General features: G+C 43.3%; 1 protein-coding gene across 2 annotated transcripts in view; it reads left to right on the top strand.

The window, feature by feature from the left end:
• The window catches only part of inpp5a (inositol polyphosphate-5-phosphatase A), a 132028-nt gene that overhangs the window by 75606 nt on the left and 32640 nt on the right, over positions 1 to 23782 (top strand). For both annotated transcript variants that reach the window (XM_072391439.1, XM_072391440.1), the window contains exons 7-9: positions 2914 to 2966; positions 3926 to 4045; positions 13961 to 14045. In XM_072391439.1, coding sequence (XP_072247540.1) covers positions 2914 to 2966; positions 3926 to 4045; positions 13961 to 14045 — 258 coding nt within the window. The remainder of the gene's footprint in view (positions 1 to 2913; positions 2967 to 3925; positions 4046 to 13960; positions 14046 to 23782) is intronic.

The following is a 23782-nucleotide window of genomic DNA, read 5'->3' as shown; positions in this document are numbered from 1 at the left end:
TGGGAGGGAGGGGTGATGATGATGTTTCAGCAGGAGATTAAATGGGGGTGGACAGCTCCTGTGTCATCATCCCTGCTCCAATATCAGCCAGAGCATCCAAATCATGATGTCATCATGTCAACCAGTAGAGCAGGACTCCTTCCTGCGAGGAGTCCTTGATTAATTGTTTGAGATAATCATCAGAACCGGACTCCTGTCACAAAATGAAATGACTTCCATTGAGTGGAAGATGTTCCTTTTTCTTTCTTTTGTACGATACGCCACAAGGCTGTGTGTGTTTACCCCGTGTGGGTGATGTGAGCGTGTTTACAAGCAAGCGGTGAAACAGAGGGTCAATCAGTCATATGTGGAGGAAATGGGGTAATCTGGGGCCAGGTGTCAAGAAAGTGATGGATTTTAATGCTGTGATTGTAGTTAATGGCTCTTTAAATTAAATCGAGATTAAACGTCTCTGGCGGCAGTCGGATCCTGTATGGGTACTGAGCAAGTCCACCCCTCCCAGCCTCCCTCCTGAAGCTCTCGCTCTTCATCTTGTCCCTCCTCATCCCCTCATACTCTAAGAGTTTCTTTCCTCAGCTCTGCATTGACACACACATGCAGCACACTAATGGATTCCTCATGCAACAAACTAACGTGTGTTATTCAGAGGACATGCGCTCACATACATTTTGGCCGCGATTAACAGTCTCAGTTACTCAGTCCTTGTTGCTTATGTTTGTCTTTTTAACATATTCACCTCCTAAGTGTAAGGCTCAATCTGTTTCCCTGGAGCGTGGCGCTCATATCCAATTCCATTTGCTCCTTTCAGAATCAAAATATTGGGGCAGCGAGTTATAATTGGGCCCATACATCCTGCCGAGGCAGTATGGATTAATTCAAGTATGCTAATGTAATTCAATTTGATACAGTTAATCTTGTACTAATGCAGATTGAAGGATGTGAGGCGCAATCAAATACCTCTTAGCCCTTTAATTTGCATCTGAGTTTTTTAAATGAAATTAGTCAATTTGTAATTATGTGACCTGGCCCATAATTAGTTTATTTATCACTGCAGTTAACTCCCCATTAGGAGTATCACAGAGAGATAGACAAAAAAAGAAAGAGGTTGTGGGAAAGAGACTTATTTATCTATTCAGAATGAGAACACTCGCAACATCAATTTGTCTCTCATTTAATAACCAGCTTCATGGTGAATCATGTGCTGTTTGAGAAACATCATGTGCTGTTTGATCATGTGCTGTTTGAGAAAGATGCAGCTGTTTGATCAGATCTCACCAACTCAACGCTGGCGAGAGCTGATCAAACTAGGATCATACCAGGTGACCGCTCTGAGCTGTGCGTGGTCTGCTTTCAGCGCCATCGCAAACACTATAGAGTCTGCCTTCTTCCACCAAAAAACGCAGAGCGCGGCGATCATTGTTTCTTGTTTTTCTTGCATTAAATGGAGTTAGTGGAGAGGTCGAACATGGGCAAAGGCAAAGCCCTTTGGATTTTTTTCTTTTTCTAATTGTGATATAGAACACAGACCACAGGAGCATGTGCTTCTGTTGCATTGCATCAAAAACCGCGGGTAGTTTTTCGGAACTTGTCTGAAAAGCCTTAAATGGCCAGCACTTTTTTTTTTGTGCTCTGAATTGTCAAAAATTCCTTTTAAAATCCTATTATCTTTAATAGTGTTTTCAGTAGATTGACATTGTGGTTTCTTATCCATTTGATTAGGATTTTTTTTATGTGGGTGTGCGTTTAAAGTGCCAGCAAAAGTTTGTTTTTGCCTGTTTCCAGGAGGAATTGATGATCATTAGGGGGAATGTAAAGAACGTTGGGAATTGCGTCAAAGATTAAAATAAAGTGACTCACCGGCTGTTTCCAGTCCGAGTAGTTAAGCAATAAACTCATTTGACTCACTGCTGTCTTTTGAGATGTAATAAATTCCAGATATTCTCCAAAATTTGTAGAGGAGCTCTCTCCATTTTTGCTCTTGTGGATGTCCACCGCAGTTGCTGTTGCTGTCATAGTTGCTCAATCACACATCATCTCCATAAACTCTGGACTTCTCTGCTGCTACATTCTACTATTTTTCTATTTAGTATTTAGTGGCTAATGTTAAAAAATGTTGCTTTAATGGGCATTATTTCCCTGATGCTTGTATTTGTAACGGCACTTAGTGGGGCTGTACTGACGATGTGTTCAGTGAAGAATAGGAAATTGGAAATTCCGACTGTTAAGATGTCAGATTTCCTCGTCGTAATATTAGACCTAAAACAAAGTATTGATGATGTTAGAGGTTTTTTTTCCTCCTTGAGGTTTGTCTCCAGATATTACAACTGTTTTTTCTACTGCATTACAGCTACTAGTAACGAAGGCTAAACGGTCACACTTCTCAGGCTAGTTTATTTATTCACTTTAAATGAGTCAATGTAAATGTGTCTGATTCTTTTTTTTTTTTTTTTTTGAGGCTTTTCAAAAGATCTTTTTAGATTTGCTTTGCTAGAATATAGAAACTTGGCTGCTTACGAGAAAAAGTCCATGTACTCAATTAGTGATTTCATTTTACTGATGGATGCATAGGTTGGTGTTCAAATAGTGGTTAAGGAGTGTAATTGTTGAAGAGCAAAAAGTAGACAAACTTTCACTGAAGGGCGGTGAAATGGTACCTCGAGATTATGCCTAAAAATTGATTTGTAACACATGTACTCCCTTTCCAGTGTGTGTGTTTTTCTTAATCTAAATTTGATAAAGTACTTTAGTGTGGCATTGGAGCATTTTAAACTAAAGTCCTGCTCCTTGTTGATGGAAACTGCCACTTGACTGTACAACATTTGACATTTTAGCTTCTGAATGCCTTTTTGGTGAATTCCTACCGATATGAAACTCTACTGTTGTCATGCTAAATTGAGTCTCTCTGTTCTGCAGTGCAAGTGGTCCAGAAAAGGATTCATCAGAACCCGATGGGCCCTGGCTGACTGGTGAGTTTTATTAACAGGCCCCCACATTGACACATCCCACCTCATCGCTGTTCAATCTTGAATCATTGCAGCTGTATCAATGTGATTAGAGACGGAGATGTAACCATGTCAGTCAAGCCGCGGGGAGCTGGGTGCCGGTTATCACTGACAGCACAGACTGAGAGAGTGGCTTACATAGCTTTACCCTGTGTGTACTGCGAGCCACAGTAGAGGGCAGGGATTTGATTTGATCTAATCACGTTAGTCAAGCAGCTGCATATGACAGATGACAAAAAACATTAGATGCAATTGAACCTGCATGGGAGAAATAGAAACGCTCCCTCCAGTGAGCAGGGCTGGGGATGAGGGGAGGAGCGGGCGGCTGAGGGGTGCAAGACAGGGATAGTAATCTAATAGAGGGATGACATGAGAACTAAAGAGCTGAAACGGTAAGCATTTAATAGGGGCATGACGTTTGACAAGAGCGGCAGGGAGAGCGTGGCTGGGGAAGAATAGGAGATCAGATCAGAGATGGGATAGACACGGATAGTCTAAGGCGTGCATGTTTTCATTTGTCCAGGATGTCACTGCAGAATAAACCCCATGAGATGAGATCAATTCCTCCGAGTCGCCCTGCTGAGCGCCGTGCTCACAAAACAGCTCAGATTGATAGGATCAGCAGGGGAGGTGTTCATCACTGTACGCTGAGCTGTCTTGTGAAAGAAAGCCAATTAGAGTTTGTAGTGACATTCTTATCCAAATGCTGTGCTAAAGGGCCTGGGTTAAGCAGTAGTTGGACTCGATTGCTATCCCTAAACTTTCAAGGTGGACAATAATGTTTAAGTAGTGCCTTACAAGTTGTTAATTTAATAAGACTGGAAATGGAGGAACATGAATAACAGTCCCAGAGATTTCTACCTCATACTGTGCTTTTGATGTTCTGGGCGACGTTAATTCACAAAGAGCATTTTTCTCCTCAGTGCCTTTGATCTGGTCAACATTCACCTTTTCCACGATGCTTCCAACCTTGTGGCCTGGGAGAGAAGTCCTTCGGTCTACTCTGGGACCAGACAGAAGGCTCTGGGTTACGTTTTAGACAGGTACCGAACTTGCTGGACACCAGCTCTCTCATTGCTATTTCTATGTCTGTCGCCTGTGTTCTTGATGAGTTTCAGGCACGTTTCCAGTAAATGTCATTGACATATGACCCCCAAAAGATAAAAGCAGCATTCACTCGATCCATAACATTTTATTCTCAACCACACAGAACAGATTCTCCCTCTTTGATTTGTTCCATCATCGTCGGGTAAAAAATTGTATGAACAAACTCCGAATAATGATATTGAGAGAGATGCAGCAGAGAAGGTTTGTGCTGGATTGAGTTTGAGACCAATGGGATTACATCTGTCTGGAGAAATAGGGGATCTTACTCACTACACGGTCTGTGAACTCCCAAGTCTCTCTCATCTGTTTGCCTCTTTCCTGTCTTCCAACTTTTCCTTCTTATTTTCTGTGGTGTAACCCTCCCCTGCAGACTCTGCTGTGTACTCTGTGTTACAGGAGGATTCTTTTTGGGTGCAAACAGGCACATTTTAACTGTTTGGAACCAGATTTGCGGGATGCAAACGATGAACGTATAACCTTATAAAGATTTTTGGCATTTTGTCGATGTTAAGATCGCGGCAGAAAAAAGCGAAATTTGTGGTATCGTAGCATTTACTCCAGATGTCCTGTTCCATGTGGAGTTAACTTTAGGGGATGTGCAAACCAGGACTTCTACTCAAGGCAGCCTTCACAAACATGTGCGTCCACAGTTAAAAGCAAGTGTATGTTCAGCTTAATGCTTTGCTTCAGAAGTGTTAAAATACACTGCCCATGCTGTCATGATATGAGGCAAAAATGAGCTGCTCTTTATCAGTTTGAATAACACTTAAGTAACAGTTGTTGTTCTCCAGTTGATGAATCCTAATTCGAGTGCCTTGTTACTGACAAAACGCCTTCCAGCTCTGTAGAGTTTGGACCCTTTTCATTTTTAATTTCGGTATTGATTATGGTATTGGCTTTGGTCTAGCAATTCTAATACCAGTGGTAGCTTCTATTCAACAGGCCATGCTGTCCGTTCTCAGGCTATGCTAATGTGATTTATGGGCTATCCATTTGCAGTGGAGCGGGATGATAGAGTGCACAATGCAACCCCTGCTCCCCACCTGGCCATGCTAACACAGAATGAAAGCAGAGTCGCACGCTCGCTGCAGGTGACCTCCCATTCAAGACATGCATGACACGGCTCCCGACTACCTCCTCTTTGAATAACTACGCACATGCATATAAGGGCGGAATACATCACCAAGGCCCTCTGATGTGCCTGAATTATGATGCGCTTTGTAAAGTCATCTTTTCGAGGTCATATTTTACCTGTACTTCATTGTTGATTTAATGAAAGAAGGCTCTGCCTTTAATGGACAGGGAAGGGGGAGTGTTTTAAGAATATAGCAGCTTTTTGCCATTTTTATTGCATTGTAACTTCTATAGATTTACAGACATCATGAAGTTTCCAAAGGACCCTTTTTGTTGCTTGCATTTAAGTGTTTTTAATATATTTCCTCAGCTTTCATCATGCTTTTCTTGTTGATTTATTTTGAGTGGTCCCCTCCTGTACATTCATTTAAATTGCAGGGCCCAAAATCTTAGTTTGGGGTTTGAGGATATGAACTAGAAACTGTGTTAGTTTCGGCACTCCTTCTTACGTATTCACCCCCCTTAGGGTTTTTCCTATTTATTTTTTTGTTTCACAACCAGTAATTTATCAATTTATCAAATTTATCAAAGGGGGGGGGGGTCATATAAAAAAGATGGTCCTATTAAGTGAGGTGAAAATGGCAAGAACAAACGAATGTTTAAGAAATTCTAAAAAAAATTGAAAACTGAAAGGAGGGATGTGCATACCCCCTTTGCTATGAAGCCCCCAAATAAGATCTGGTGCAGTCACCCTCAAGTATTACAAAAAAAAAAGAATATGGCGCCACAACAAACCTGAGTAGTGAGGGCCTTCAACCAAAACTCATCGATCAGGCAAGGAGGGCATTAATCAGAGGTAACAATAATGCAAAGGTAACCCAGAGGGAGCTGGAAAGCTCCACAAAGGAGACTGTTGTGTGTGTCCATCGGACAACTACGCTTGTTCACTCTACAGTGATGGACTTTCAAGAAGAGTGGCCAAAATAAAGTAATTGCTTACAGAAAAAGCATGCATGAGACTCGCCAAACATCTGGAAGCAGGTCCTCAGGTCAGATGAGACTTAAAATTAAACATTTTGGCCATTAAGGAAAACGCAATATCTGGAGCAAACCCAATGTCTCTCATGACCCGAACAACACTGTGAAACACGGTGGTGGCAGCATCATGTTGTCGGGAAGTTTTTCTTCTCCATGGATGGGCAAACTGGCCTAAGTATATGGAATGATCAGATGGTGCTAAATACATGGAAATTCCTGCGCAAAACCTGTTTTAGTCTTTCAGAGATTTTAGACTGCGATAGAGGTTCACCTTCCAGCAGGACAGGGACCCTAAGTATCATGCCAAAGCAACGCTTGTAGGGTTTGAGGGGAAACATTTAAATGTATCGGAATGTAATTGTCAAAGCCCACACCTCAATCCAATTGAGAATTTGTGGCATGGCTTAAAGATTGCTGTACACCATCTGGACCACTGCAACTTGAAGGAGCTCGAGCAGAGAGGGACGTACCCTTTCAGCTTTCAGCTGTGATTGCTGCAAAAGTACTGACTTATGGGGACATATAAAAGTTCTTTTTATATGTGGATCAGGGCTTTGTAGTGAGTCCAAGGCGGCGGCTGGTAGATCGTTGTACGTACCGCATGCCCTGATGTTACTTGTCCGAGGTACCGGAGAGGAATGGTGGGGGCATTGCGCCTCACATTTTGGGAAGCTGTGGGGTGCAGATCCGGAGCACCGGAGTGAGAAAAAGCTGGTGGTGCAGAGGGAAGGGAGGAGGAGCACAAAGGGTGCTTGGGCTCTGTAAAGGGCAGTGAATAATGGGTAGGTCCTTTCACAGAGGCTGCTAACCTTTTGGCAACCACCAGCAAACTCCATTCTCCTCTGCCGATCTGGGAGGACAATGTGCCTGGGCTAGGCTTTGAATGAAGCGCTACCACCAACAGTGTTCCCATTCAGCGGCTGGTTGGGAACCATCTTTTTGGCCATTGTCCTAACTCTGACTCCTACCCCCAGAAGCAAAGCAGGAAAAGGGACAGGGGGAATACCTAAAGCCAACTCCCCCCTCCTCCTCTCCCTCTGCTCTCTCCTTTCCCTCCCTCGCTGAGGTATAATCTCTCATTGCGAGATGGGAGAGGAGGCGGGGGCTGCTGTACACACCACCAGCTGAGATCCAAGACGCAGCCAGCAGAGGAGCTTGATCACATGACAGCGCTGGGGACAGAGCTCTGCTGCCAGGCATCAAGCTTCAACCTTCCACCTTATCTTGGGGCCCTGGCCTAATAATGCAGCTTACAGCCTATTGAGAACACATCTGATAAGCCTTTTCCTCTGTGGCCCTTTTAACTGCTAAACAGTGTTTATCTCCCAAGTGCTTCAAGGCCTCTGGGGAACAATGCTGAGAAGGAACAGCGTTTAGGCAGCCAGACTTCACCATTGAGTCACATCAAAAAACCGCCGCTCTTTAGCCTGCGCTGATGTGTGGGCCACTTCCATGAGAGGAAAGCAAAGCGCTGCTTGAAATGCATCCCTTGCTTGTTTGGCTCTCCTTTGAAAGAGCACACGAGCCCCAGGCTGCATCAAACAGCATTTACCTACTTTTAAAACTTTGCATGTGAAAGAAAAACATGTTAAATCATCTGCTCCTAACTACTTCAATAGTAAACTGACAGAAATATGTTGAAAAATGTGGCTTCTTTTTTGTTTCTTCGCGCCCAAAACACCTGCTTCAGCCTAAGGGACAGAAAACCTGGCTTGTAAATGAGCCTGTGAAATAATAGCGATAGAGATAAAACCAACAGCTACTTTTTTTTCTATCTTGCTTAAAGAAATCCCTTTTGTGTATCAGAGTTTGTTTCTTTTTCCTTCCTCCATTCAGAGTGGCTGGTCCGGTTCAGGGGAGAACAGTTTTACATTACAACTGTGAAATCCTGGCATAAAGGCGTCCTTTGTGGCATGCCATTATTTTCACACAAATATAGTCCATTGTCACAGTGCTGAAGTTAATTTGATCAACATTGGGGACATTTAACTGTTTTGTTCGCTGAAAAGGCTTGTTTCATGCTCATTTTCGGGGCATTGAAAAGCAATGATTGGCAGAAAAATAATGTTGCCGTTAACAATTCAAAGCAATTAGTTTCCCATGGGGAGGCAGTGGGCCGCACTGGCCACCACACAGCGATGCTTTGTCATTTTATGGAGGGTCATCAGTCAACTGTCAGAGCGCCTCAAAGAGCCCTCCAATCTAAATGTTTCCCTTTTGGCTTTTCCCAGAACAACGGGCTGAAAGAGCAGAGAGAGGCCAGCTAGTTTCCAGCCAATAGACATGTTGAGCTGCAAGAGGGAGGACTGGATAATCGCAGGGAGATGAGCCATAAAACCACAGTGAATTTATTAAAGTGTCTATGTCCATGTAAGCATTATGCTAATCATATCTCCAATGCGACCTCCATGTCTTAACATGTGTAATACACATAACCTACATTCTTTTTTCTTTTTTTTTTTTTGCCAGTGAGTTTCTGTGCGGTATCTGCATAAAGGATAGGCACTTACTAACCTTCTTTCACGAAACCCGACATCTGTAATCTGTTGATTCGACAAACACCAGCACACACGACATTTAGAAAATTCAAGCAAATCTAGAATTGGATGCCATCAACACGTGCAAAATAAAGTTGGGAGAGAGACAAAGAAAGAGAAGAGTTTGTAAGACATGCAAGCAACACAGCTCCAGAAGATTCTACACTCGGCACATGATTGGTGACAGGTAAGGGTGTCAAGATTGGGTATAAAAGAATCATCCGCCAAAGGCTCAGTTTTTCCAAGCCGTCTTTCAAACGGCTCTCTTTTAATTCCCCACACATTTTAGACAGAATTTTGTGGAGTAAAGACGTTTCCTCCTCATTTTGACAATGTCTAGACGGAACTCTTGGCTCGAGAAGTCTTCTTCCCTAACCTCTGTGTGACCGCTGGAACGTTCTCACTCCCCCTCAGCCTCGTATCTTTCCTGCATAGTGTTCTTATTGGGGTGGGCGTTACTAAGGAGATGGGAGGCTAACAGTGGGATGGTGGTAAGGTTGTCATGCAGTGTCAAAGGTCCTGTCAGGGGCCACCCTTGGCCTATTCAGAAAGACATCACCAGCAGATTCTTCACAATGTTAACATTCTCCCAAATTCTCAACATTTGCTTTCAATGGATGACGGTGCTCAGCCTGGCTATTGTGTGCAAAGTTGAATCTGACTGGCCAACTTATGGGAAGTCAGCTTGTCAATGTGATCATGACATGGCCCCCAGTTGCACCCTCATAATCCCTTATAGACTGTCTGTTATAGCTCAGTTTAGCTGTCAATCACAGAATATCATCTGGTGAGATGTCAGTGAGCGACTGAGGCTGGTGTTAAGGAGGGAGATTTGAATGCAGGCGGGATTTGTATGTGATCACAGTACACATGTGTCATCTGTGAGATTGAGAGGCTGATAGTGAGCTTGGTGCAGGAATCTTTTCAGTCCAGGCCACTTGCTTTTTTTTCCATGTTTGTTCTCTTCCATGACAGCTTGTTTGCATGTGAGAGAGAAGTAGAATCAGAAGGAGAGAATGTGCGCTGGTTTGCTTTGTGCTGGTGGTTTAAGGAGCCTGGGAGCTGAGTCCGGGGCCATGTAATAAATTAGCGTCTGACCCCTGTCTTTGTGTGGCCCCTTGGAAGACCTGATGAAGGCCCCGGCCCAAACCTCAGTGAGAACGGCCCATGTGAAGAAGCTCTTTCAGGGGTGTCACTGCGCAATGAATTGGCCAGGAGAAAGCATGTTTATAGACTGTGTAAAGGAGTGTGTCTTTGTGGGAGAATGTCACTGACACTGTAACTGTTTGCCTGAATGAACTATGATGACGAGGCTAATGGGGCCCCCGCTGAGGGTGAGGGTCAGCGAGAAGCCCCCCACCCCTCTATCAAGCTCTGGACCCCCCATCCTCAGCCTCCTTTCACGCCCAGTAGCTGTAGCTAATGTTGCAATTCTTCGTTCCTCCACAAAGGCCAAGAAAAAAGTCAACTTTCACACCAGTGGGTCACCACGAGTGCTTTAGGAAATGATCGTGTAAACAGAGTGTTACCTTCTGACCTGTGGCTGATACCTTGGAACAGCAGACAAAACAGCCAGGCTGCGGGTATTAGACATGGCTGTTAGCAGGAGAAAGAGATTGGGCTCGAGAGAAACACACTCTCCTACTCCTTATCCTCCTTTCTCACTTCATTCATTCTTTCATATGAGTGGCCGCCTCACTCTCATCTCCTCTCTCCCATTCACCACTCTATCCATTCTCTTATCTTTGTTCCATTTTATTGTTTTCAAACCATTCTCCGATTGACACTTGTCAACAAACTGCGACAAATTAACAGTTTGGGATTTATTTGGTTTGCTTTTTGTAGATGTGCGCAACTTGTCTTTTAGCACAGGGGATCCATGAGTTCCCACGCCTGTAAGAACTGCTGTGACGCCTGTGTTCAGCTTTTTTACTGCCCAACAGGATAAAGTGCTTCAATGCAGCTGAGTCTCTTAGCACCAGGATGTAAGGTCATTAATGACATCAGTCCCGTTTTGGGTTTATTAATGACCCACTGCACACACAGTCTGCGCGGCTTAAGCTTATGAAATCGTAAGAATAGTGATGTGTAATGCGTCAGTGGGGTTTTAAAGCTTGGCAGAAGGATGCAGGGCAGCTCACAATGTAGACTTTTGTGGCTACTGAACCAGGGACCTGCTGGTTTTGTGAGTGCTGCAAATGAACTAGTTTGAAAAGATACTAAAACGTTTTTTGTTTAACTTCAGAAGGATGTTTTAGATCCAGCGTTTCCCTTCAGGTTCCTGAAGTCTCACCGGAAAGCAAATGATAGGTATGTGGTGGTATTTCCACCACTCCAAAATATAGAAGAGCAGCATCAGAGAGCAGCATACAGCAGCAATGTTGTTTTGTGTTGGGCAGTGTCCACCCGGCACGGCTGTAACTGTTAGCCTTGATTAGTAAGAACTCCATTGCACACGGTGCCTCTCTTGAATGGCAAGCTAGCAGATAAGTCTGCAGACTTGCTGTCATTGTAGAGTAAGACAGCAGCTTTTTTACAATGTTCACAACCAAACTGATCTCTTGTTACTTGCTAATGGTCAAGCTAATACCGGAGCACCCTCAGGTAGGGCCAAAGTTGGGCTACTTCTACAGATATGATCACCTGTACAATATAAAGCGTCGAAGGCTGCCATTTTTTTCATTCACATAAGTTGCTGATGTTCGGAGTTTCCCTATGTTTGAGCAAAAAGTGACAGCTCAAGTGAGGAAACACGACTGAGAGTGAAGTGGAAGAAATGAAAGGATTGTGGAAAACTGGGACTTGGATTTGACAGAGTAATGACTCTGTCCTCTTGTAGCGTTTTGTGGTCGAAGCAACAGCGTTGAATGTCTACACGTAGCAAGACATCAAATACTGATGTGGCGTTAAAAGAAGCAGACATCGAACATATGCGTCATCACAAAGTGAGTTGAAAGCTATGTTCCTGGAGGGAAGTGAGTCTTTAAAATGTAGACAGTTATTGAGTCTTTACTGTGAAACTGCTACATTTTGAGCTTTGGACCTATTAGCTAAACCCTTTTAGATGTGATTAGTGTTTTCCAGCGTATAACGCGTCCCATCAGCAGTCACAGGCGCACCAACAGTTTCCGTATGCCCGTTTTAGAGTTTTTCCAGCACAACCTCTGCCAGCATCGTGCTGAAAAAAGGCCAAAAAATCAAGCCAAATAATCAAATGATCCACTGACAAAAAAAACCCAAAAAAATCCTGTAAAAATCAGCTGATTTGCATAGTCATAAACGGAGCTTTAAGCTTAGGGCCATTAGTTGGGATGAAAGTGGTATTTCATAGAGACTGAACCAGAAATTGAAATATGCACCTTTTCATTTTTGTTTCAAACTTTTCAGAAATTTAAAAAAAGAAATTAAACCGTATTTTACTAAATTTGATATAAAGGCTAAATGTAATTTTCAAGTGCCTATTTTATTTTCACGAAATCGCAGATAAATGAGTAGAGTGTGATAAAATAAGCATTTTCATTTGGATTCATTTCACGGCAGTGTTCCCGTCACGTTGACCTATTAAAAAAATGTAAAAAAGAAGGGAGCAGAAATATGATCTAGTTTCTGTTCCCCGTCCCCTTGCTCTACTCTTAGAAAAAAGAAAAAAAAAAAAAGTTGCGCTTTACAACAGCCGGCCAGACCCACCACTAAGAAAAGCTTTTTCTCTCTTTACGGCCTCATAAATATATTGTTATCTGTGCCTGGGAAGTCCACGGTGAGATTTATTCATGCGATTAGTGGAGATAGCGAGCCAAGCATCCTGAATCATTAATTACACAAGAGCCAGCACTACACCCACCTTAATTTCTTATCTCTGCTCTGTACAAGAGCCACTTTTAAGTAGGTGATGAGGCATAGGACTTCATTATATGCCGCTTAGGTGCCTTTTTCTTTTTTTCTTTTGGTGAAGCGTAACACGGGGATGCTGGCTCTGTGCTGTGTGGTCCACGTCACAGAGTCTATGCATCCTCTGACGCTGTACTTGTGCTCTTTTTTATAAGCCAGCACAGGTAAATGTCACTTATGCTAAAACTCTAATGCACTAAATACAGACCAGTCTTAAAATTACAAGTCATTGGAGCTCGTCTAACTGAACCCAAAGTGGATAAACTGAGCCATAAACCTTTAGAGCTCATTTGTGAGGCACCTTCTAAATTGAGGTGGTGAAATGAGCTAAAGTTGAAGCTAACAAATATAAAGAGTAGATATAAACGAAACATTAGATGGAATCAAAAGACACGGAGGTCCAACGTCAGTTATAGGCTAAGACGTAAGACCAGTTAACTCGGAGGATAGACATCGTGGTGCAAAGCAGTCCAAGATTCAAATGATTAATACTAAAATTAGTGTCATTAGAGGCAGGAAGATTTCCCAGACTGTAGATCAGCACCAAAAAAAGAAATGTATTTTGGACTTCAACCATTCCGTGCTTTATAAATGAAGGGAGCTGGGGGCACTGTCAGTTTCCCTTTGATTAGTTCAGCAAAGTGAATTTTCTGTCTTTCAAAGGGCCTTATCAAGAGTTATTCATTTAATTTTGATTCAATTGTGGCGTCAGCTGAGAATGAACAGTTTGAACTGACCGCATGTTTACTCGAGCCTCTCGCATGTTTGGGAAATATACGGCAGACGAGTCCCAGAGGGCTGGAATTGGTGCTTCCTGTATGCTGTCGCTGGCCTGTGTTAGTCATTCGATTTGGACTACATTTCCAGAAGGAAATCACAGTTTGGCTGATTCAGCATTTGTCCAGAATATTGATTTTCTTTTTTTTGATTCTGTTTTATTTAATCATTCATCTACTTCTCTCACTTTTAAACCTACATTTAAAAAAACTGCTCATATTGACCTAAATGTATTTTAGAAGTAATTTTTTTCATTTCCTGTATCCTTTCCATTTTATATCCATGTCTTGTGTGCTGTCTGATTAATCTGATCTTGTGAAATGGTCACAAAGCTTCACAAAAACTTACCCCCCCCTTTAATCAAATTGTTCAGACCACCAGGTGGTGCCGTATCCCTCATGAACTGAACGCCTGGAGGTCAGGGGAATTGTTGGATGGCAGCTTCACAAGTCTTTGACAGCTAATGGGGATGGCTTTAAAGATGGTGGCTTTGGGATTTGTATTTTCTGCTAATAACTCTTATTGTTGTTTTTGCAGGATCACGGACCAGAGGTATGAGAGGGTGCCGTATTTCGTCTTTGGAGACTTTAACTTCAGGTTGGACACGAAGATAGTCATTGAGGTGAGTGTTGTTTTTTCTTTTGCGCCTCACAATTTGGTGGCGGGAGGATAATTCTATAGATTATCTGTGCAATCCGGATAAATTTTCACATAAACTTTATGCTAATGCTCAAAAACGTGTGCGGTAAAGCACTGTGAAAGTCACGGTTATATAAAGTGTGTGTTTGTGTGTATTAGAGAGTAACTGCAATATAGCATAAGTGCTTTTAGCTGTCCACTGTCTCCTTAGAATTATGACTCATTAAACGCTTCACTGTTGCTGCCCCAGCTGTGTTTGCCAACTGAGCCTCTAAACGCATTGTTGTGTTACGATGCCATTTACTGCTCTTTCTCTTCCCTCTTTCCTCCTCCTTCTCCTGGTGCAATTGAGGCCGGGGAGAGCTAAGGCAGCGCAGTCATTCAGCATTGTCTATGAGTAGATGGGGTGAGGTATGGGGGGGTGGGAGGGTTGGGGGGGGAGGTTAGTGGTTAGTGGTTAGTGGCATGACAAGTCATAAAAAGCCCACCGCAGACAGTGATGTCCTGTGATAACAGAGTGGGAGAGACACTTGTTGGCCGATCTTTTCCGGCACAATGGTCCTCGAATCAGTGGGCCTGTTCAAGGTGTGGGCATTGTTAATTTCAACTAGAGCCTCTTTCAGGGGAGTGGGAAGAGGAGGGAAAGCCCTCTGAATGGATGGAGGTCTCCAGTGCTCAAATGACTTCGGAAGCACTTCACTCTGTGTGGCACACAACAAGAAAGCCTTTGCAATTTGTCATCTGGCCACTAGGGGCGAACTAAGTCACCACCTCCTCTAGAAGGGCCAGCTAAGTGGGATGGACATCACATGTTTTTACTCAGCAATCTATCAGGGGCATTGATTAATTGCCTCAAAGTTTGTGCAGTACATTTGATTTGGTGCTGTAATTGGATCACATTGACCCGCTGGTCATATGAACATGGCGTTGCTTTGGAAATAATAAATTCGAGGACAGCAGCAGATGTGCAAACACTGAGGCTATTCAGAAGTCAACTTGTTCAATTATATGTCACCTGGCACACATTTAGGTTGCCACATTGATATTATGTCAATGACAGACTGTTTCATATCTTTATCAGCGCTGCTGGGATAAAAGACACTGTGTTCTGCACATCGAAGGAAACTGCATTGCCATAGATTATGGATGCGTTAAGCTATAAAGAAATCACCCAATAAAGAAGACAGAAAAAAGAAGAAGTCAGATGAGATGATTCGGAGCCTCTGTGTTTATCCTGTGTAGAGCTAATCTGGTCATGTTTGCTGTCTTGTTGCCACTGCTCTGTGGTAGGTAAGCTCTCACCCTCTCCGTGTCTCCACCGCTCTGAAATGCTGTTTGAGTGCAGTGAGGGTCACGACCCCTTTTCCAGGGATGTGTTAGGCTTGCATCAGTGTGTGTCCATCTCTGCCCCCTCTCTCCTTTCATATGCACCTTGGCCCCTTTCACTGCAACATTCACATCCAGAGCGAACACACACACACACACACACACACAAACATACACACACACACACAAGCCAGTTTGTTAGGTCGGAGGAATCTAATTGATTCACCCCACTTAAAGGGGTGTGGCAGCAATCATGGGGGGGACCTTGTAGATTTCCCTACAGGAAGTTAGAGCTGTGGACTGAGTTATAAACCACAAACACACACACACACACACATTTACACATTTTTATTTGGCTTAATGAGGGTTCAGAAACGGGGGATAACAGAAACAGCTGATGGTGTCATCTGTGTGAAATGTGTCATCAAACCAAGCTGCTCCACTTGGAACAGCAGCCAGTGTGTTGGCGGCTGAGAGTGCTGTGATGTCACGGATAAACAAATGGGCTGAACCCTGGGCGCAGGAACTAACTCACAGCTGGGAGGCCGTTTTAAGACCTTTAATGACAATTAATGTCAACAGCACAATTAGTGCACAGCTACTGAAGTGCTTAACTGTAGATGGGCTGCTGGCGGATCGATCGCCCATACTTATCCTCAGATTGATTCCAACACAGAGAGGCTGGCCTCTCTTTCTCTCTGTCTGAGAGACTCATTTTTTTGATTTTGCTGCTGTTCTCTTCCCTGATTCAGCTGATAGAGAAGCCTTCCAAAAATGCATGCAGGTGAACAGATTCTTATGGCGTGTTAAGTGGAGGAAATAGCCGCAGTATTGCACTACTTATCTTTTTTATTTTTTTATTTAACCTAGGAGATAAACCTCAAGCACCCATGGGGTTCCCCAGGCCTCACTTTGAGAATCACTGGATCAGAAAATACTTTAATACATTTCTCTCCGGCTGCACGCTACACCACTTCTCTTCTTCTCTGCCTTAAGTCCATTGTGGTTGACCAGACTGTGGACAAGCACAAGCCACTCCAGTGGCACCCACCCCGCCTTGTGGGAGGGTGGACGGGACAGGGGTACTTGGGGATGTATCCGTGTGTGCACGGAAAAGGAGGTGGGCTCAGAAAGGAGCAGGGTTGTTATTGTCAGAAGGCAAATTCCAGGTGGCAAATTCCTGGCATGCTTGTGCGGCAGGATCAGTAACCACAGACCTGCAGCCCGCCCCCCTTCTGCCCAGCCCGGGCAACCCGATTAATTGTGTCCGACAGAGGGAATTGGTTTCAATTGACCCCCATTCAGTGTCCCTTTGACTGGCAGACAAAAGACACAGCCACGTGGAGACTAAAGCTGGGGCTGAGCAGCCTGGAGGTGGTCCAGGCCCCACCGGCCTTCTCTTTCCTCTCCCATGGGTCTTATCATGCTTTGGCTTGATCATGCTCCGCATCGACGCTGATACAACAGGAAACCCCGAAGGTAGTGATTTGAAGATATCGGTCTGGCGAATCGCACACACTGTGATACTTCATAGGGCACTTGTTTATCTACAAGTTTTAATTGTCTTACTACAGCTCTCATATTCAAGCAGCATTCAAGTGAGACTGAATATGTAACACGCTGCTGCCATAGCGACACAGACAGACTTGTTTCTGAGAGATTTTAAGGAATAACTTCATTGGACAGTAATATTCACAGAGGCCACCTTTGTGGGCTTTTTTGTAAACAAAGAAGAATTCATGTCATGTCCTTATGGCCTTAGTGTGAGCCCTTAGTCAACCTACTTATACTAATGTCTTGTAAAGGACACAGATTACTGATGGCAAAGAAATATTACGCTCAGGTGTACAAACAAAAGTCATCCACAGGCCTTATTTCACAGATAAACTGGTATTGACAGCAGAGTAACGTGTGGTTGGACTGTGCATAGTACCTCGTGCATACTTCAGAGCACGTGTGTTTCCGAGCTGATCGAGACAAATGAAAAAGTTTTTTTTAAAAGATAAAACTGAACATGACACAAACACTTTCACAGAGCCGGCATTTCTCTTTTTTCACAGTAAACACATTTATTATTTACCATTCACAAACTACACTGAGAATAAATGAGTTTCTCAGATGTTTTCTTCTTATTTCGGCGCTATTAAAGATGCCGCTGTGTGGGTAGGGATGGCTGCAACAGGCGCTGCTGGAGCACCTTTCTCTTTAAAGAGTTCTTTTGATCTGAATGTGCAGAGCTGATGGCCTTCGTCTCTTTTCCCTCTTTTTTTTTTAGAGAGGCCTTTGACAAGGTTATTTTTATACCTTTTTCACAGAAGGTTGAATATAATAAATGTGGGCTGTCTGAAATCACGCAATCGCTCACTAATCCCTACCGACTGCTTTATGGGTCATTGTGGACTCATCATCATGATGGAGGAACCTTTTTTTTTAACCTTTGCATTTCGAATATTAAATATCTTGAGCCATTTGCTTTCTTTTTATTGCTCCGCTCACATTAGTTTAAATCAATTTCACTTGTTTTAATGCCACAGCTTGTTTTGTGTTTTACCTGTAGTTATCTGAAAAACCTCATTTATAAATCTGCCATTTAACACAACATACTTCATAGTCCTATAATGCGGCAATTGATTAATTCAGCATTTATATGGCTAAGAAACTACTGAAATAAACTAAATAGAAAATACATGTTTGTACAGATGGTTTTGGAGCTGCTTTGTGAGCCCGATAGTTATTTGCTGGGTTAGTGACCATCGATCCTCCACTACTGTGCATTGTTGGATACTTTTAGGGCATTATTTAAAGTATATAGGCTCTCACTAAACATTCAGACAACACTACAAATTGGTGAAGTCACTATGATGAGAGTTGGGAGGGATTTTGGGACACAGCCCCAGTGTAGGGAGGATTTTAATTCTCTTAATTCTCTTTACTGGCCAAAAAAGAACACAGTATAAATGGGATAGAAGTTGGGCTGCAATCAACACTCAGTATTTTTACTATCGTTGCATATTCTGCTGTCCAAAAGACAAATATATGCAGTTAAATGTTTACAATGAATTATTATTGCTGTTGCTCTGGATCAAAGACACGGCTTTAAGGGCTTTAATGAGATTAGGATCCTGTACAGTAAACACAGTAATACTATAACCCAGATGGGAGTGATATCCGCCATCATGGGCGGAGTGTTGGGTAGAAAAGCAGGAATGTAAGCGGTTGTTATGATTGTTGATCCCAGGTTGGGATCTTAGTCAGGGAGTTTATTATTGATGGATGCACACCTAGTTTTTGTCTTGGTTCCATGTTTCAGGCGAAAAATAAAGAAGAAAGAATTCACAGTGATGTGTGTTTTAACAGGAATGTTAGAGTGTGTGTGTCCGGCGAGGTGGCCGTGAATCAGCTGTGTCGATGACAGACTCAGGGCTCTGTGCCTGAACTACTAGTATATTTAAAATCCCTCCTAATTAAACTTAATAGAATGTAAATTTAATATCTGCAGAGATTGGGTGCTGCTGGCCGGCCTGCTCCAATTTAAGGATTGATTGAGGCCAGCGGGAGGGTTAATTGCTGACTTGATCTATTGTCGCCCAGACATGGTGTGGGGCTCTTTTAATTGAGGATGATCTGCTCTTACACAGCCAGATTTCATTAGCTGGCCTCTAACTGAATGGATTTGCACCCCCTGTCTGCACCAGCGGGAAGTGCAGGGGTGCCGCTGAGGGGGCGGACTGGGCATCAATCTCCCTCCCTTTGTCCTGTGTCCTTTCTCTCGCCTGAGTAGCATGAAATTAAAGGTGGGGCTCTAGACTATCCCCACTCCAAATGAATGCTTTAAAATGCCTTGTAATGACAGACCAGCGTGATGGATCATTCATTTTTCTCACAGTGGAATCACTCTGTGCACACGCCCATGACAGCGAGAGTAGAGATATAAGCAAGGGATTTTTTATTCCATGAATTTGAGAGCGAAGGCTGGGTTTTCTTATTACTGCCCACGTGAGCGTGATTTTTATAAAATAGTTAATTGATTTTACTTCTACCGTAAGAGGAAAGTGTTTATTATTAATTATAGAAACATACTTAAAATGCCACGATTTAAATGATGGAGGGAAACTAAAGAGCCTGTGCACGCTACCTGCAGTCGAACCCACCGGCAGTTCATCAGGTAGTTGATGGTCATTGTCCTGGCTGCTGAACCTAGTCCTGGTAAACAATTTGCACAAGTAAAGCTGAGATTTTTTAAATTTTTTTTTCCTTTTCAACCTGACTTTGACTTGCGTGTGTGTATCTGGCCCGCTATAAATCAAAAGGCGGCCGGTGTAATTAAGTATACACTACATTAGTCAGGCTAATTAATTTTGGGGGCCATCCATCCATTAACCAGTGGGCCAGCACTGATTGGGCCTCTGTTCTCTGGAACCCCTGACACCAGGGACTGTGACCCTCCCTGGCTGCCCTCAGCTTCCCAGATACACTCATGCATTTACAACCGGAGACACTGATTTATACACATGCATATACTGAGCGCCAGCTCTTGTGTGGCTCGACTAAAAAGGGAAGCTTATTACGATAACTGACCGTTTTTTCTGTCATAATTCTTCAAGGCGGTGTTGTTGGCAGCTTACCCAAGAAGGCATTGGAGTGTTGTATTTGACTATTTTATTGCTAGGCCAAACTGTATTGACAAGTCTTTTATATTGTGTGTCTGGCCTACTAAATCAATATACTTTTCAGCGCAACGCACCCCACCTAACATTGTCTTAATTGTGCTGAAGCAGTAAACCCCATTCGTTTACTACGCCATGCAAGTCAAAACAGAGTTATTAGCACCTACTATTTGACCCACGCCTATTTATAGCCTCACAGGTGACGCCTGTGGTGATATTTCTGCACGATACAATAAAGATATTTTATCTGGCAAGAAGAGTCCAATCTATCACAATGAGGGCCCATTATATCACTGATAACCCATCTGGATATAGAGGGAGACTATTCCCTCTAGACAACAGTGCCTGTTCTCTCTCTCCTCTCTGTTTGCTTTCTATGCAAATGAATACAGCTCTGGAGACACAGAGGAAAGACAGAGTTCAGCAATGAGGGCGTAACTTGAGCGATGCAGCTTTGATGGGAGCGCTGTCCATATAATTAAAACGTTGGCAAATGAAGAACAAGCAGTGGCTTCTGTTGGTGCTGCTCATTAACAACAGGCCGTTTGAGCCCGGCGCCAGTCATGCTATTGCCATTGTGTACTCGGAGGAGCAGGGGAGATGGTGGGGGGGGGGGTGCTTTGTGACTGGCAGCTAGCAACACCATGCCAACGGTGGGATGGCGTGACAAACCAAGCCAAAGATGAGCGCAGAGCCTGGCACCAGCAGGAGCTGTGAGGGAACGTTGCCTTGTAGGCCCCTGGGGTTGGCCCCGGTCAGGGATGTAACCTGAATTGGCCCGTAATCCCTCGCTGCTGTCCTCTCCAGCTGGAGCCGTTGATGAGATGTCTCTTTTAACTCCAAGTTTAATCTGTTAACTAGCCGGAGAACGGGCCCAAATTGCAGTATATAATGGGAGATTTCCACCCTGTTAACGAGCGCTGCGATGCATTCGTAACAGGCTCGCATTTTTTTGTTTGGTGATTTTTACCGTTGGGTAATGTCAGGGTTGTGGGTGATAACTGTTCCAGAAATAAAGCTTGCAAAATAAAGCTTCTTACAACTTAGGAGCTCAAAATGCTTCTTAATACACTATTTTATAAAGGAAGACGCTATTTGAAAAGCTTGTTGCTTTGTGGATCTCTCAGTTTCATAACATTCAGCATTAGCATTCCTGCTAGTTTTGTGTTTAGCTTTCCCCTAGAAAAAAAACTCTGATCCAGAAACCTCTTCCAGGTATTTAATCTGTTTTTTCTTTTGGCTTAGAATGAGAGAAAGAAAGAAATTTGTTCAACCAAGTAGATATTTGCTTTATTCTCACATTAGAATAAAAAGAACAAGCCACACTGAGATTCTTAGAACTTAAAGCTAACATGCGTTTATTCATTTTTGCCACTGTGTAACAAAGAGGACAGTCGGTGATCAAAAAAGTTTCTTACCTCGACTAAATCTCTCTGAATTCCGTCAATTTTTCCTTAGATGTCTTTTGAAGGACAACAAAAAGACACTAATCAAGGCAGATGTCAGGCTGAGCGTCATTTTATCGAATTGTTTAAATTAAAATAATTCATTTATGAAGTGTATTTGCATAAAGTGTGGCTGTAGCTTAACCTCGTTACGTATTGCAGACGTGTTCAATCGTACCAGGGAGGCACATTTCAAGATTCTGCAGCCTTCTTTGTAGAATTTGCAGACAGAAAGAAAAATGAGAAAATTGAGTGATTTATAGCTGGTGTAGAATAATGGAGATTCATCGTGGACTTACTGTACATCATGTTGTAGTTGCTGCGATGTTGTCAAGAGTCATGCAAACTATGAATATTTCAAATCTAATCACTGATAAAAATCTAATCGCTACCACTTTTTCTAAGCAAAGTAATAGCTCTATAAATCACGAATAATCATTTGGCGGCGGTCTCTCAGTCTCTGTCTTTATTGATGGTTTGTTTTGTCTTCTATTATTCAGGATGGCCCCCATCTTTGAAGTCACAGGGAGGGTGAGCGACGGCTAACAGTGATGCTATTATTTAGTCCAGATGAAATCTGGCATAAACTGTGAAGGATAGGGATCTCTTTGTGCCTGGCACATAGTGTCCAACTTGTATGATGTCAGTCTATTTTTGACTAATGCAGTCCTCAGCCTTTGAAAAACAGAGCACATTAGTTGGGTTTTACTCCCCGTCTCTGAAGGATGGAGTGGCTGCCGACAACACATGTTGTCCCTGGGGATCGTGCTCAAACATGCACACGCACCGTGTGTGCATCATTATTTCTTTCCTGGTGTTTTAATCAGCGTAGTTTGTGGGAATCCATATGCAAAGAAGCATTCTCCAGAAGAATGACTGCGTTTGGCTGAACTCGCTGCCTTCCACAGTGAGTCGGATATAGATTGTATTTAAATCGGGCAACAGTTTGCAAAGTTAATTTCCGGAGGAATTGGGACATTTTAGCAATTTTTCTGAAAACTCAAATCTGTGAAATTGTCTATTGATGTCAACCTTTACTCAGTAGATACAAGTCCAAAGTGATGATTTGGTTCGTACGACAAATATGAAGAAAGACGGAATCTTTCATATGGTGCGATTTGTTTGCTTAGATTAAAGGTAATCGTATTATGAGAAAGAGCTTTGATTTTTCTTGCTGCAGAAGAGGAGATGGCTTTCATAGGCAGGCAGGTGACCGGCTTTCTTTAGTCACTGTCAGGGAAGACCTTGCTGAGGCACAAAATCCTCCTTCCACACAAAGAACATTGATTCATTCGCAGAAGCAGCCTTTAATTTGCTAGCAGCATTTCATCTAAATGACATGCTTGTCCACCAGGGTGAGTGAGAGGGAGAGGTGTAATTCAGCCAGGGAGAAGGGGGGAAAGGAAGGTACGGCGGGGGAGGAGGGGTCTTGACACCCCACTACAGGGCGCTAGGCAACCATCTAGTGGGTGGGCTTTGTGATACATTTTACCAATTTTTCATGCCCATCCCTCTTGATGTGACCCCACTCAGGGCCCTTTATGCCCCTGACAGCTCTGCGCAGGAAAACATGCTGCCGCTCTGATAGCATGAAATCGGGAACAAAGACCCCCAAGGAGAGGAGAAGGGGGCTGCCGAGGCACGCTGTGCTCCGGTCCCGCCTGGCTCTGGACACAAACAGATGTTAGGCCAGCCCCGGCTCTCACTGCCCCCTGAAAGAGGAGGCCCTTTTAGAGAAATGAGCCCGAAATGCATTGTTTTGGGCCTCCTCTAAGACAAAAACTGGAGCCACTCCTTCTGAAAGGGCCCGGCAGCATGGTCGTCACAGATAAATCAAGCGCCGGAGACGAAGAGAGAGGCCCATGAATTCTCAATGTGGCCCTTAATAGGCCCTCTTAAATATGATGAGATATTTGTGTGCGGGCGTGAATGGAGCCCAGTGACTTTTAATGTCAGTGGGCAGAGTAGTTTAAAAGCCAATGGTGCCAACACTGGGTTTACAGCTGTGTTACAACGAGCCCTTTTGAAGGAACATCACTCTGCTCCTGACAGTAAAGACTCAGACTGGAAAACCTGAGCCCGGTTGTTTAAACAATCCTCACACTTCTGCTGACTTTCTTTGACAACAGCAAAATGTTCAATCTTTAATTGTAACCTCATGTTTGCAAGGAAATGAGGCCATTAAGTAATGAATTAAAAAAAAAAAGGGAGCAAACCATTACCACAAATTGCAAATGTCACTTTCAGGAAAGTTGGCAAAGTTTCTATGATGTAATAAAATC

The sequence above is a fragment of the Leuresthes tenuis genome, unplaced genomic scaffold (assembly GCF_036924035.1).
Source record: "Leuresthes tenuis unplaced genomic scaffold, fLeuTen1.0.hap1 SCAF_8, whole genome shotgun sequence".
In the NCBI taxonomy this organism is placed as follows: Eukaryota; Metazoa; Chordata; class Actinopteri; order Atheriniformes; family Atherinopsidae; genus Leuresthes; species Leuresthes tenuis.
This window is presented reverse-complemented; position numbering and strand designations above follow the sequence as displayed.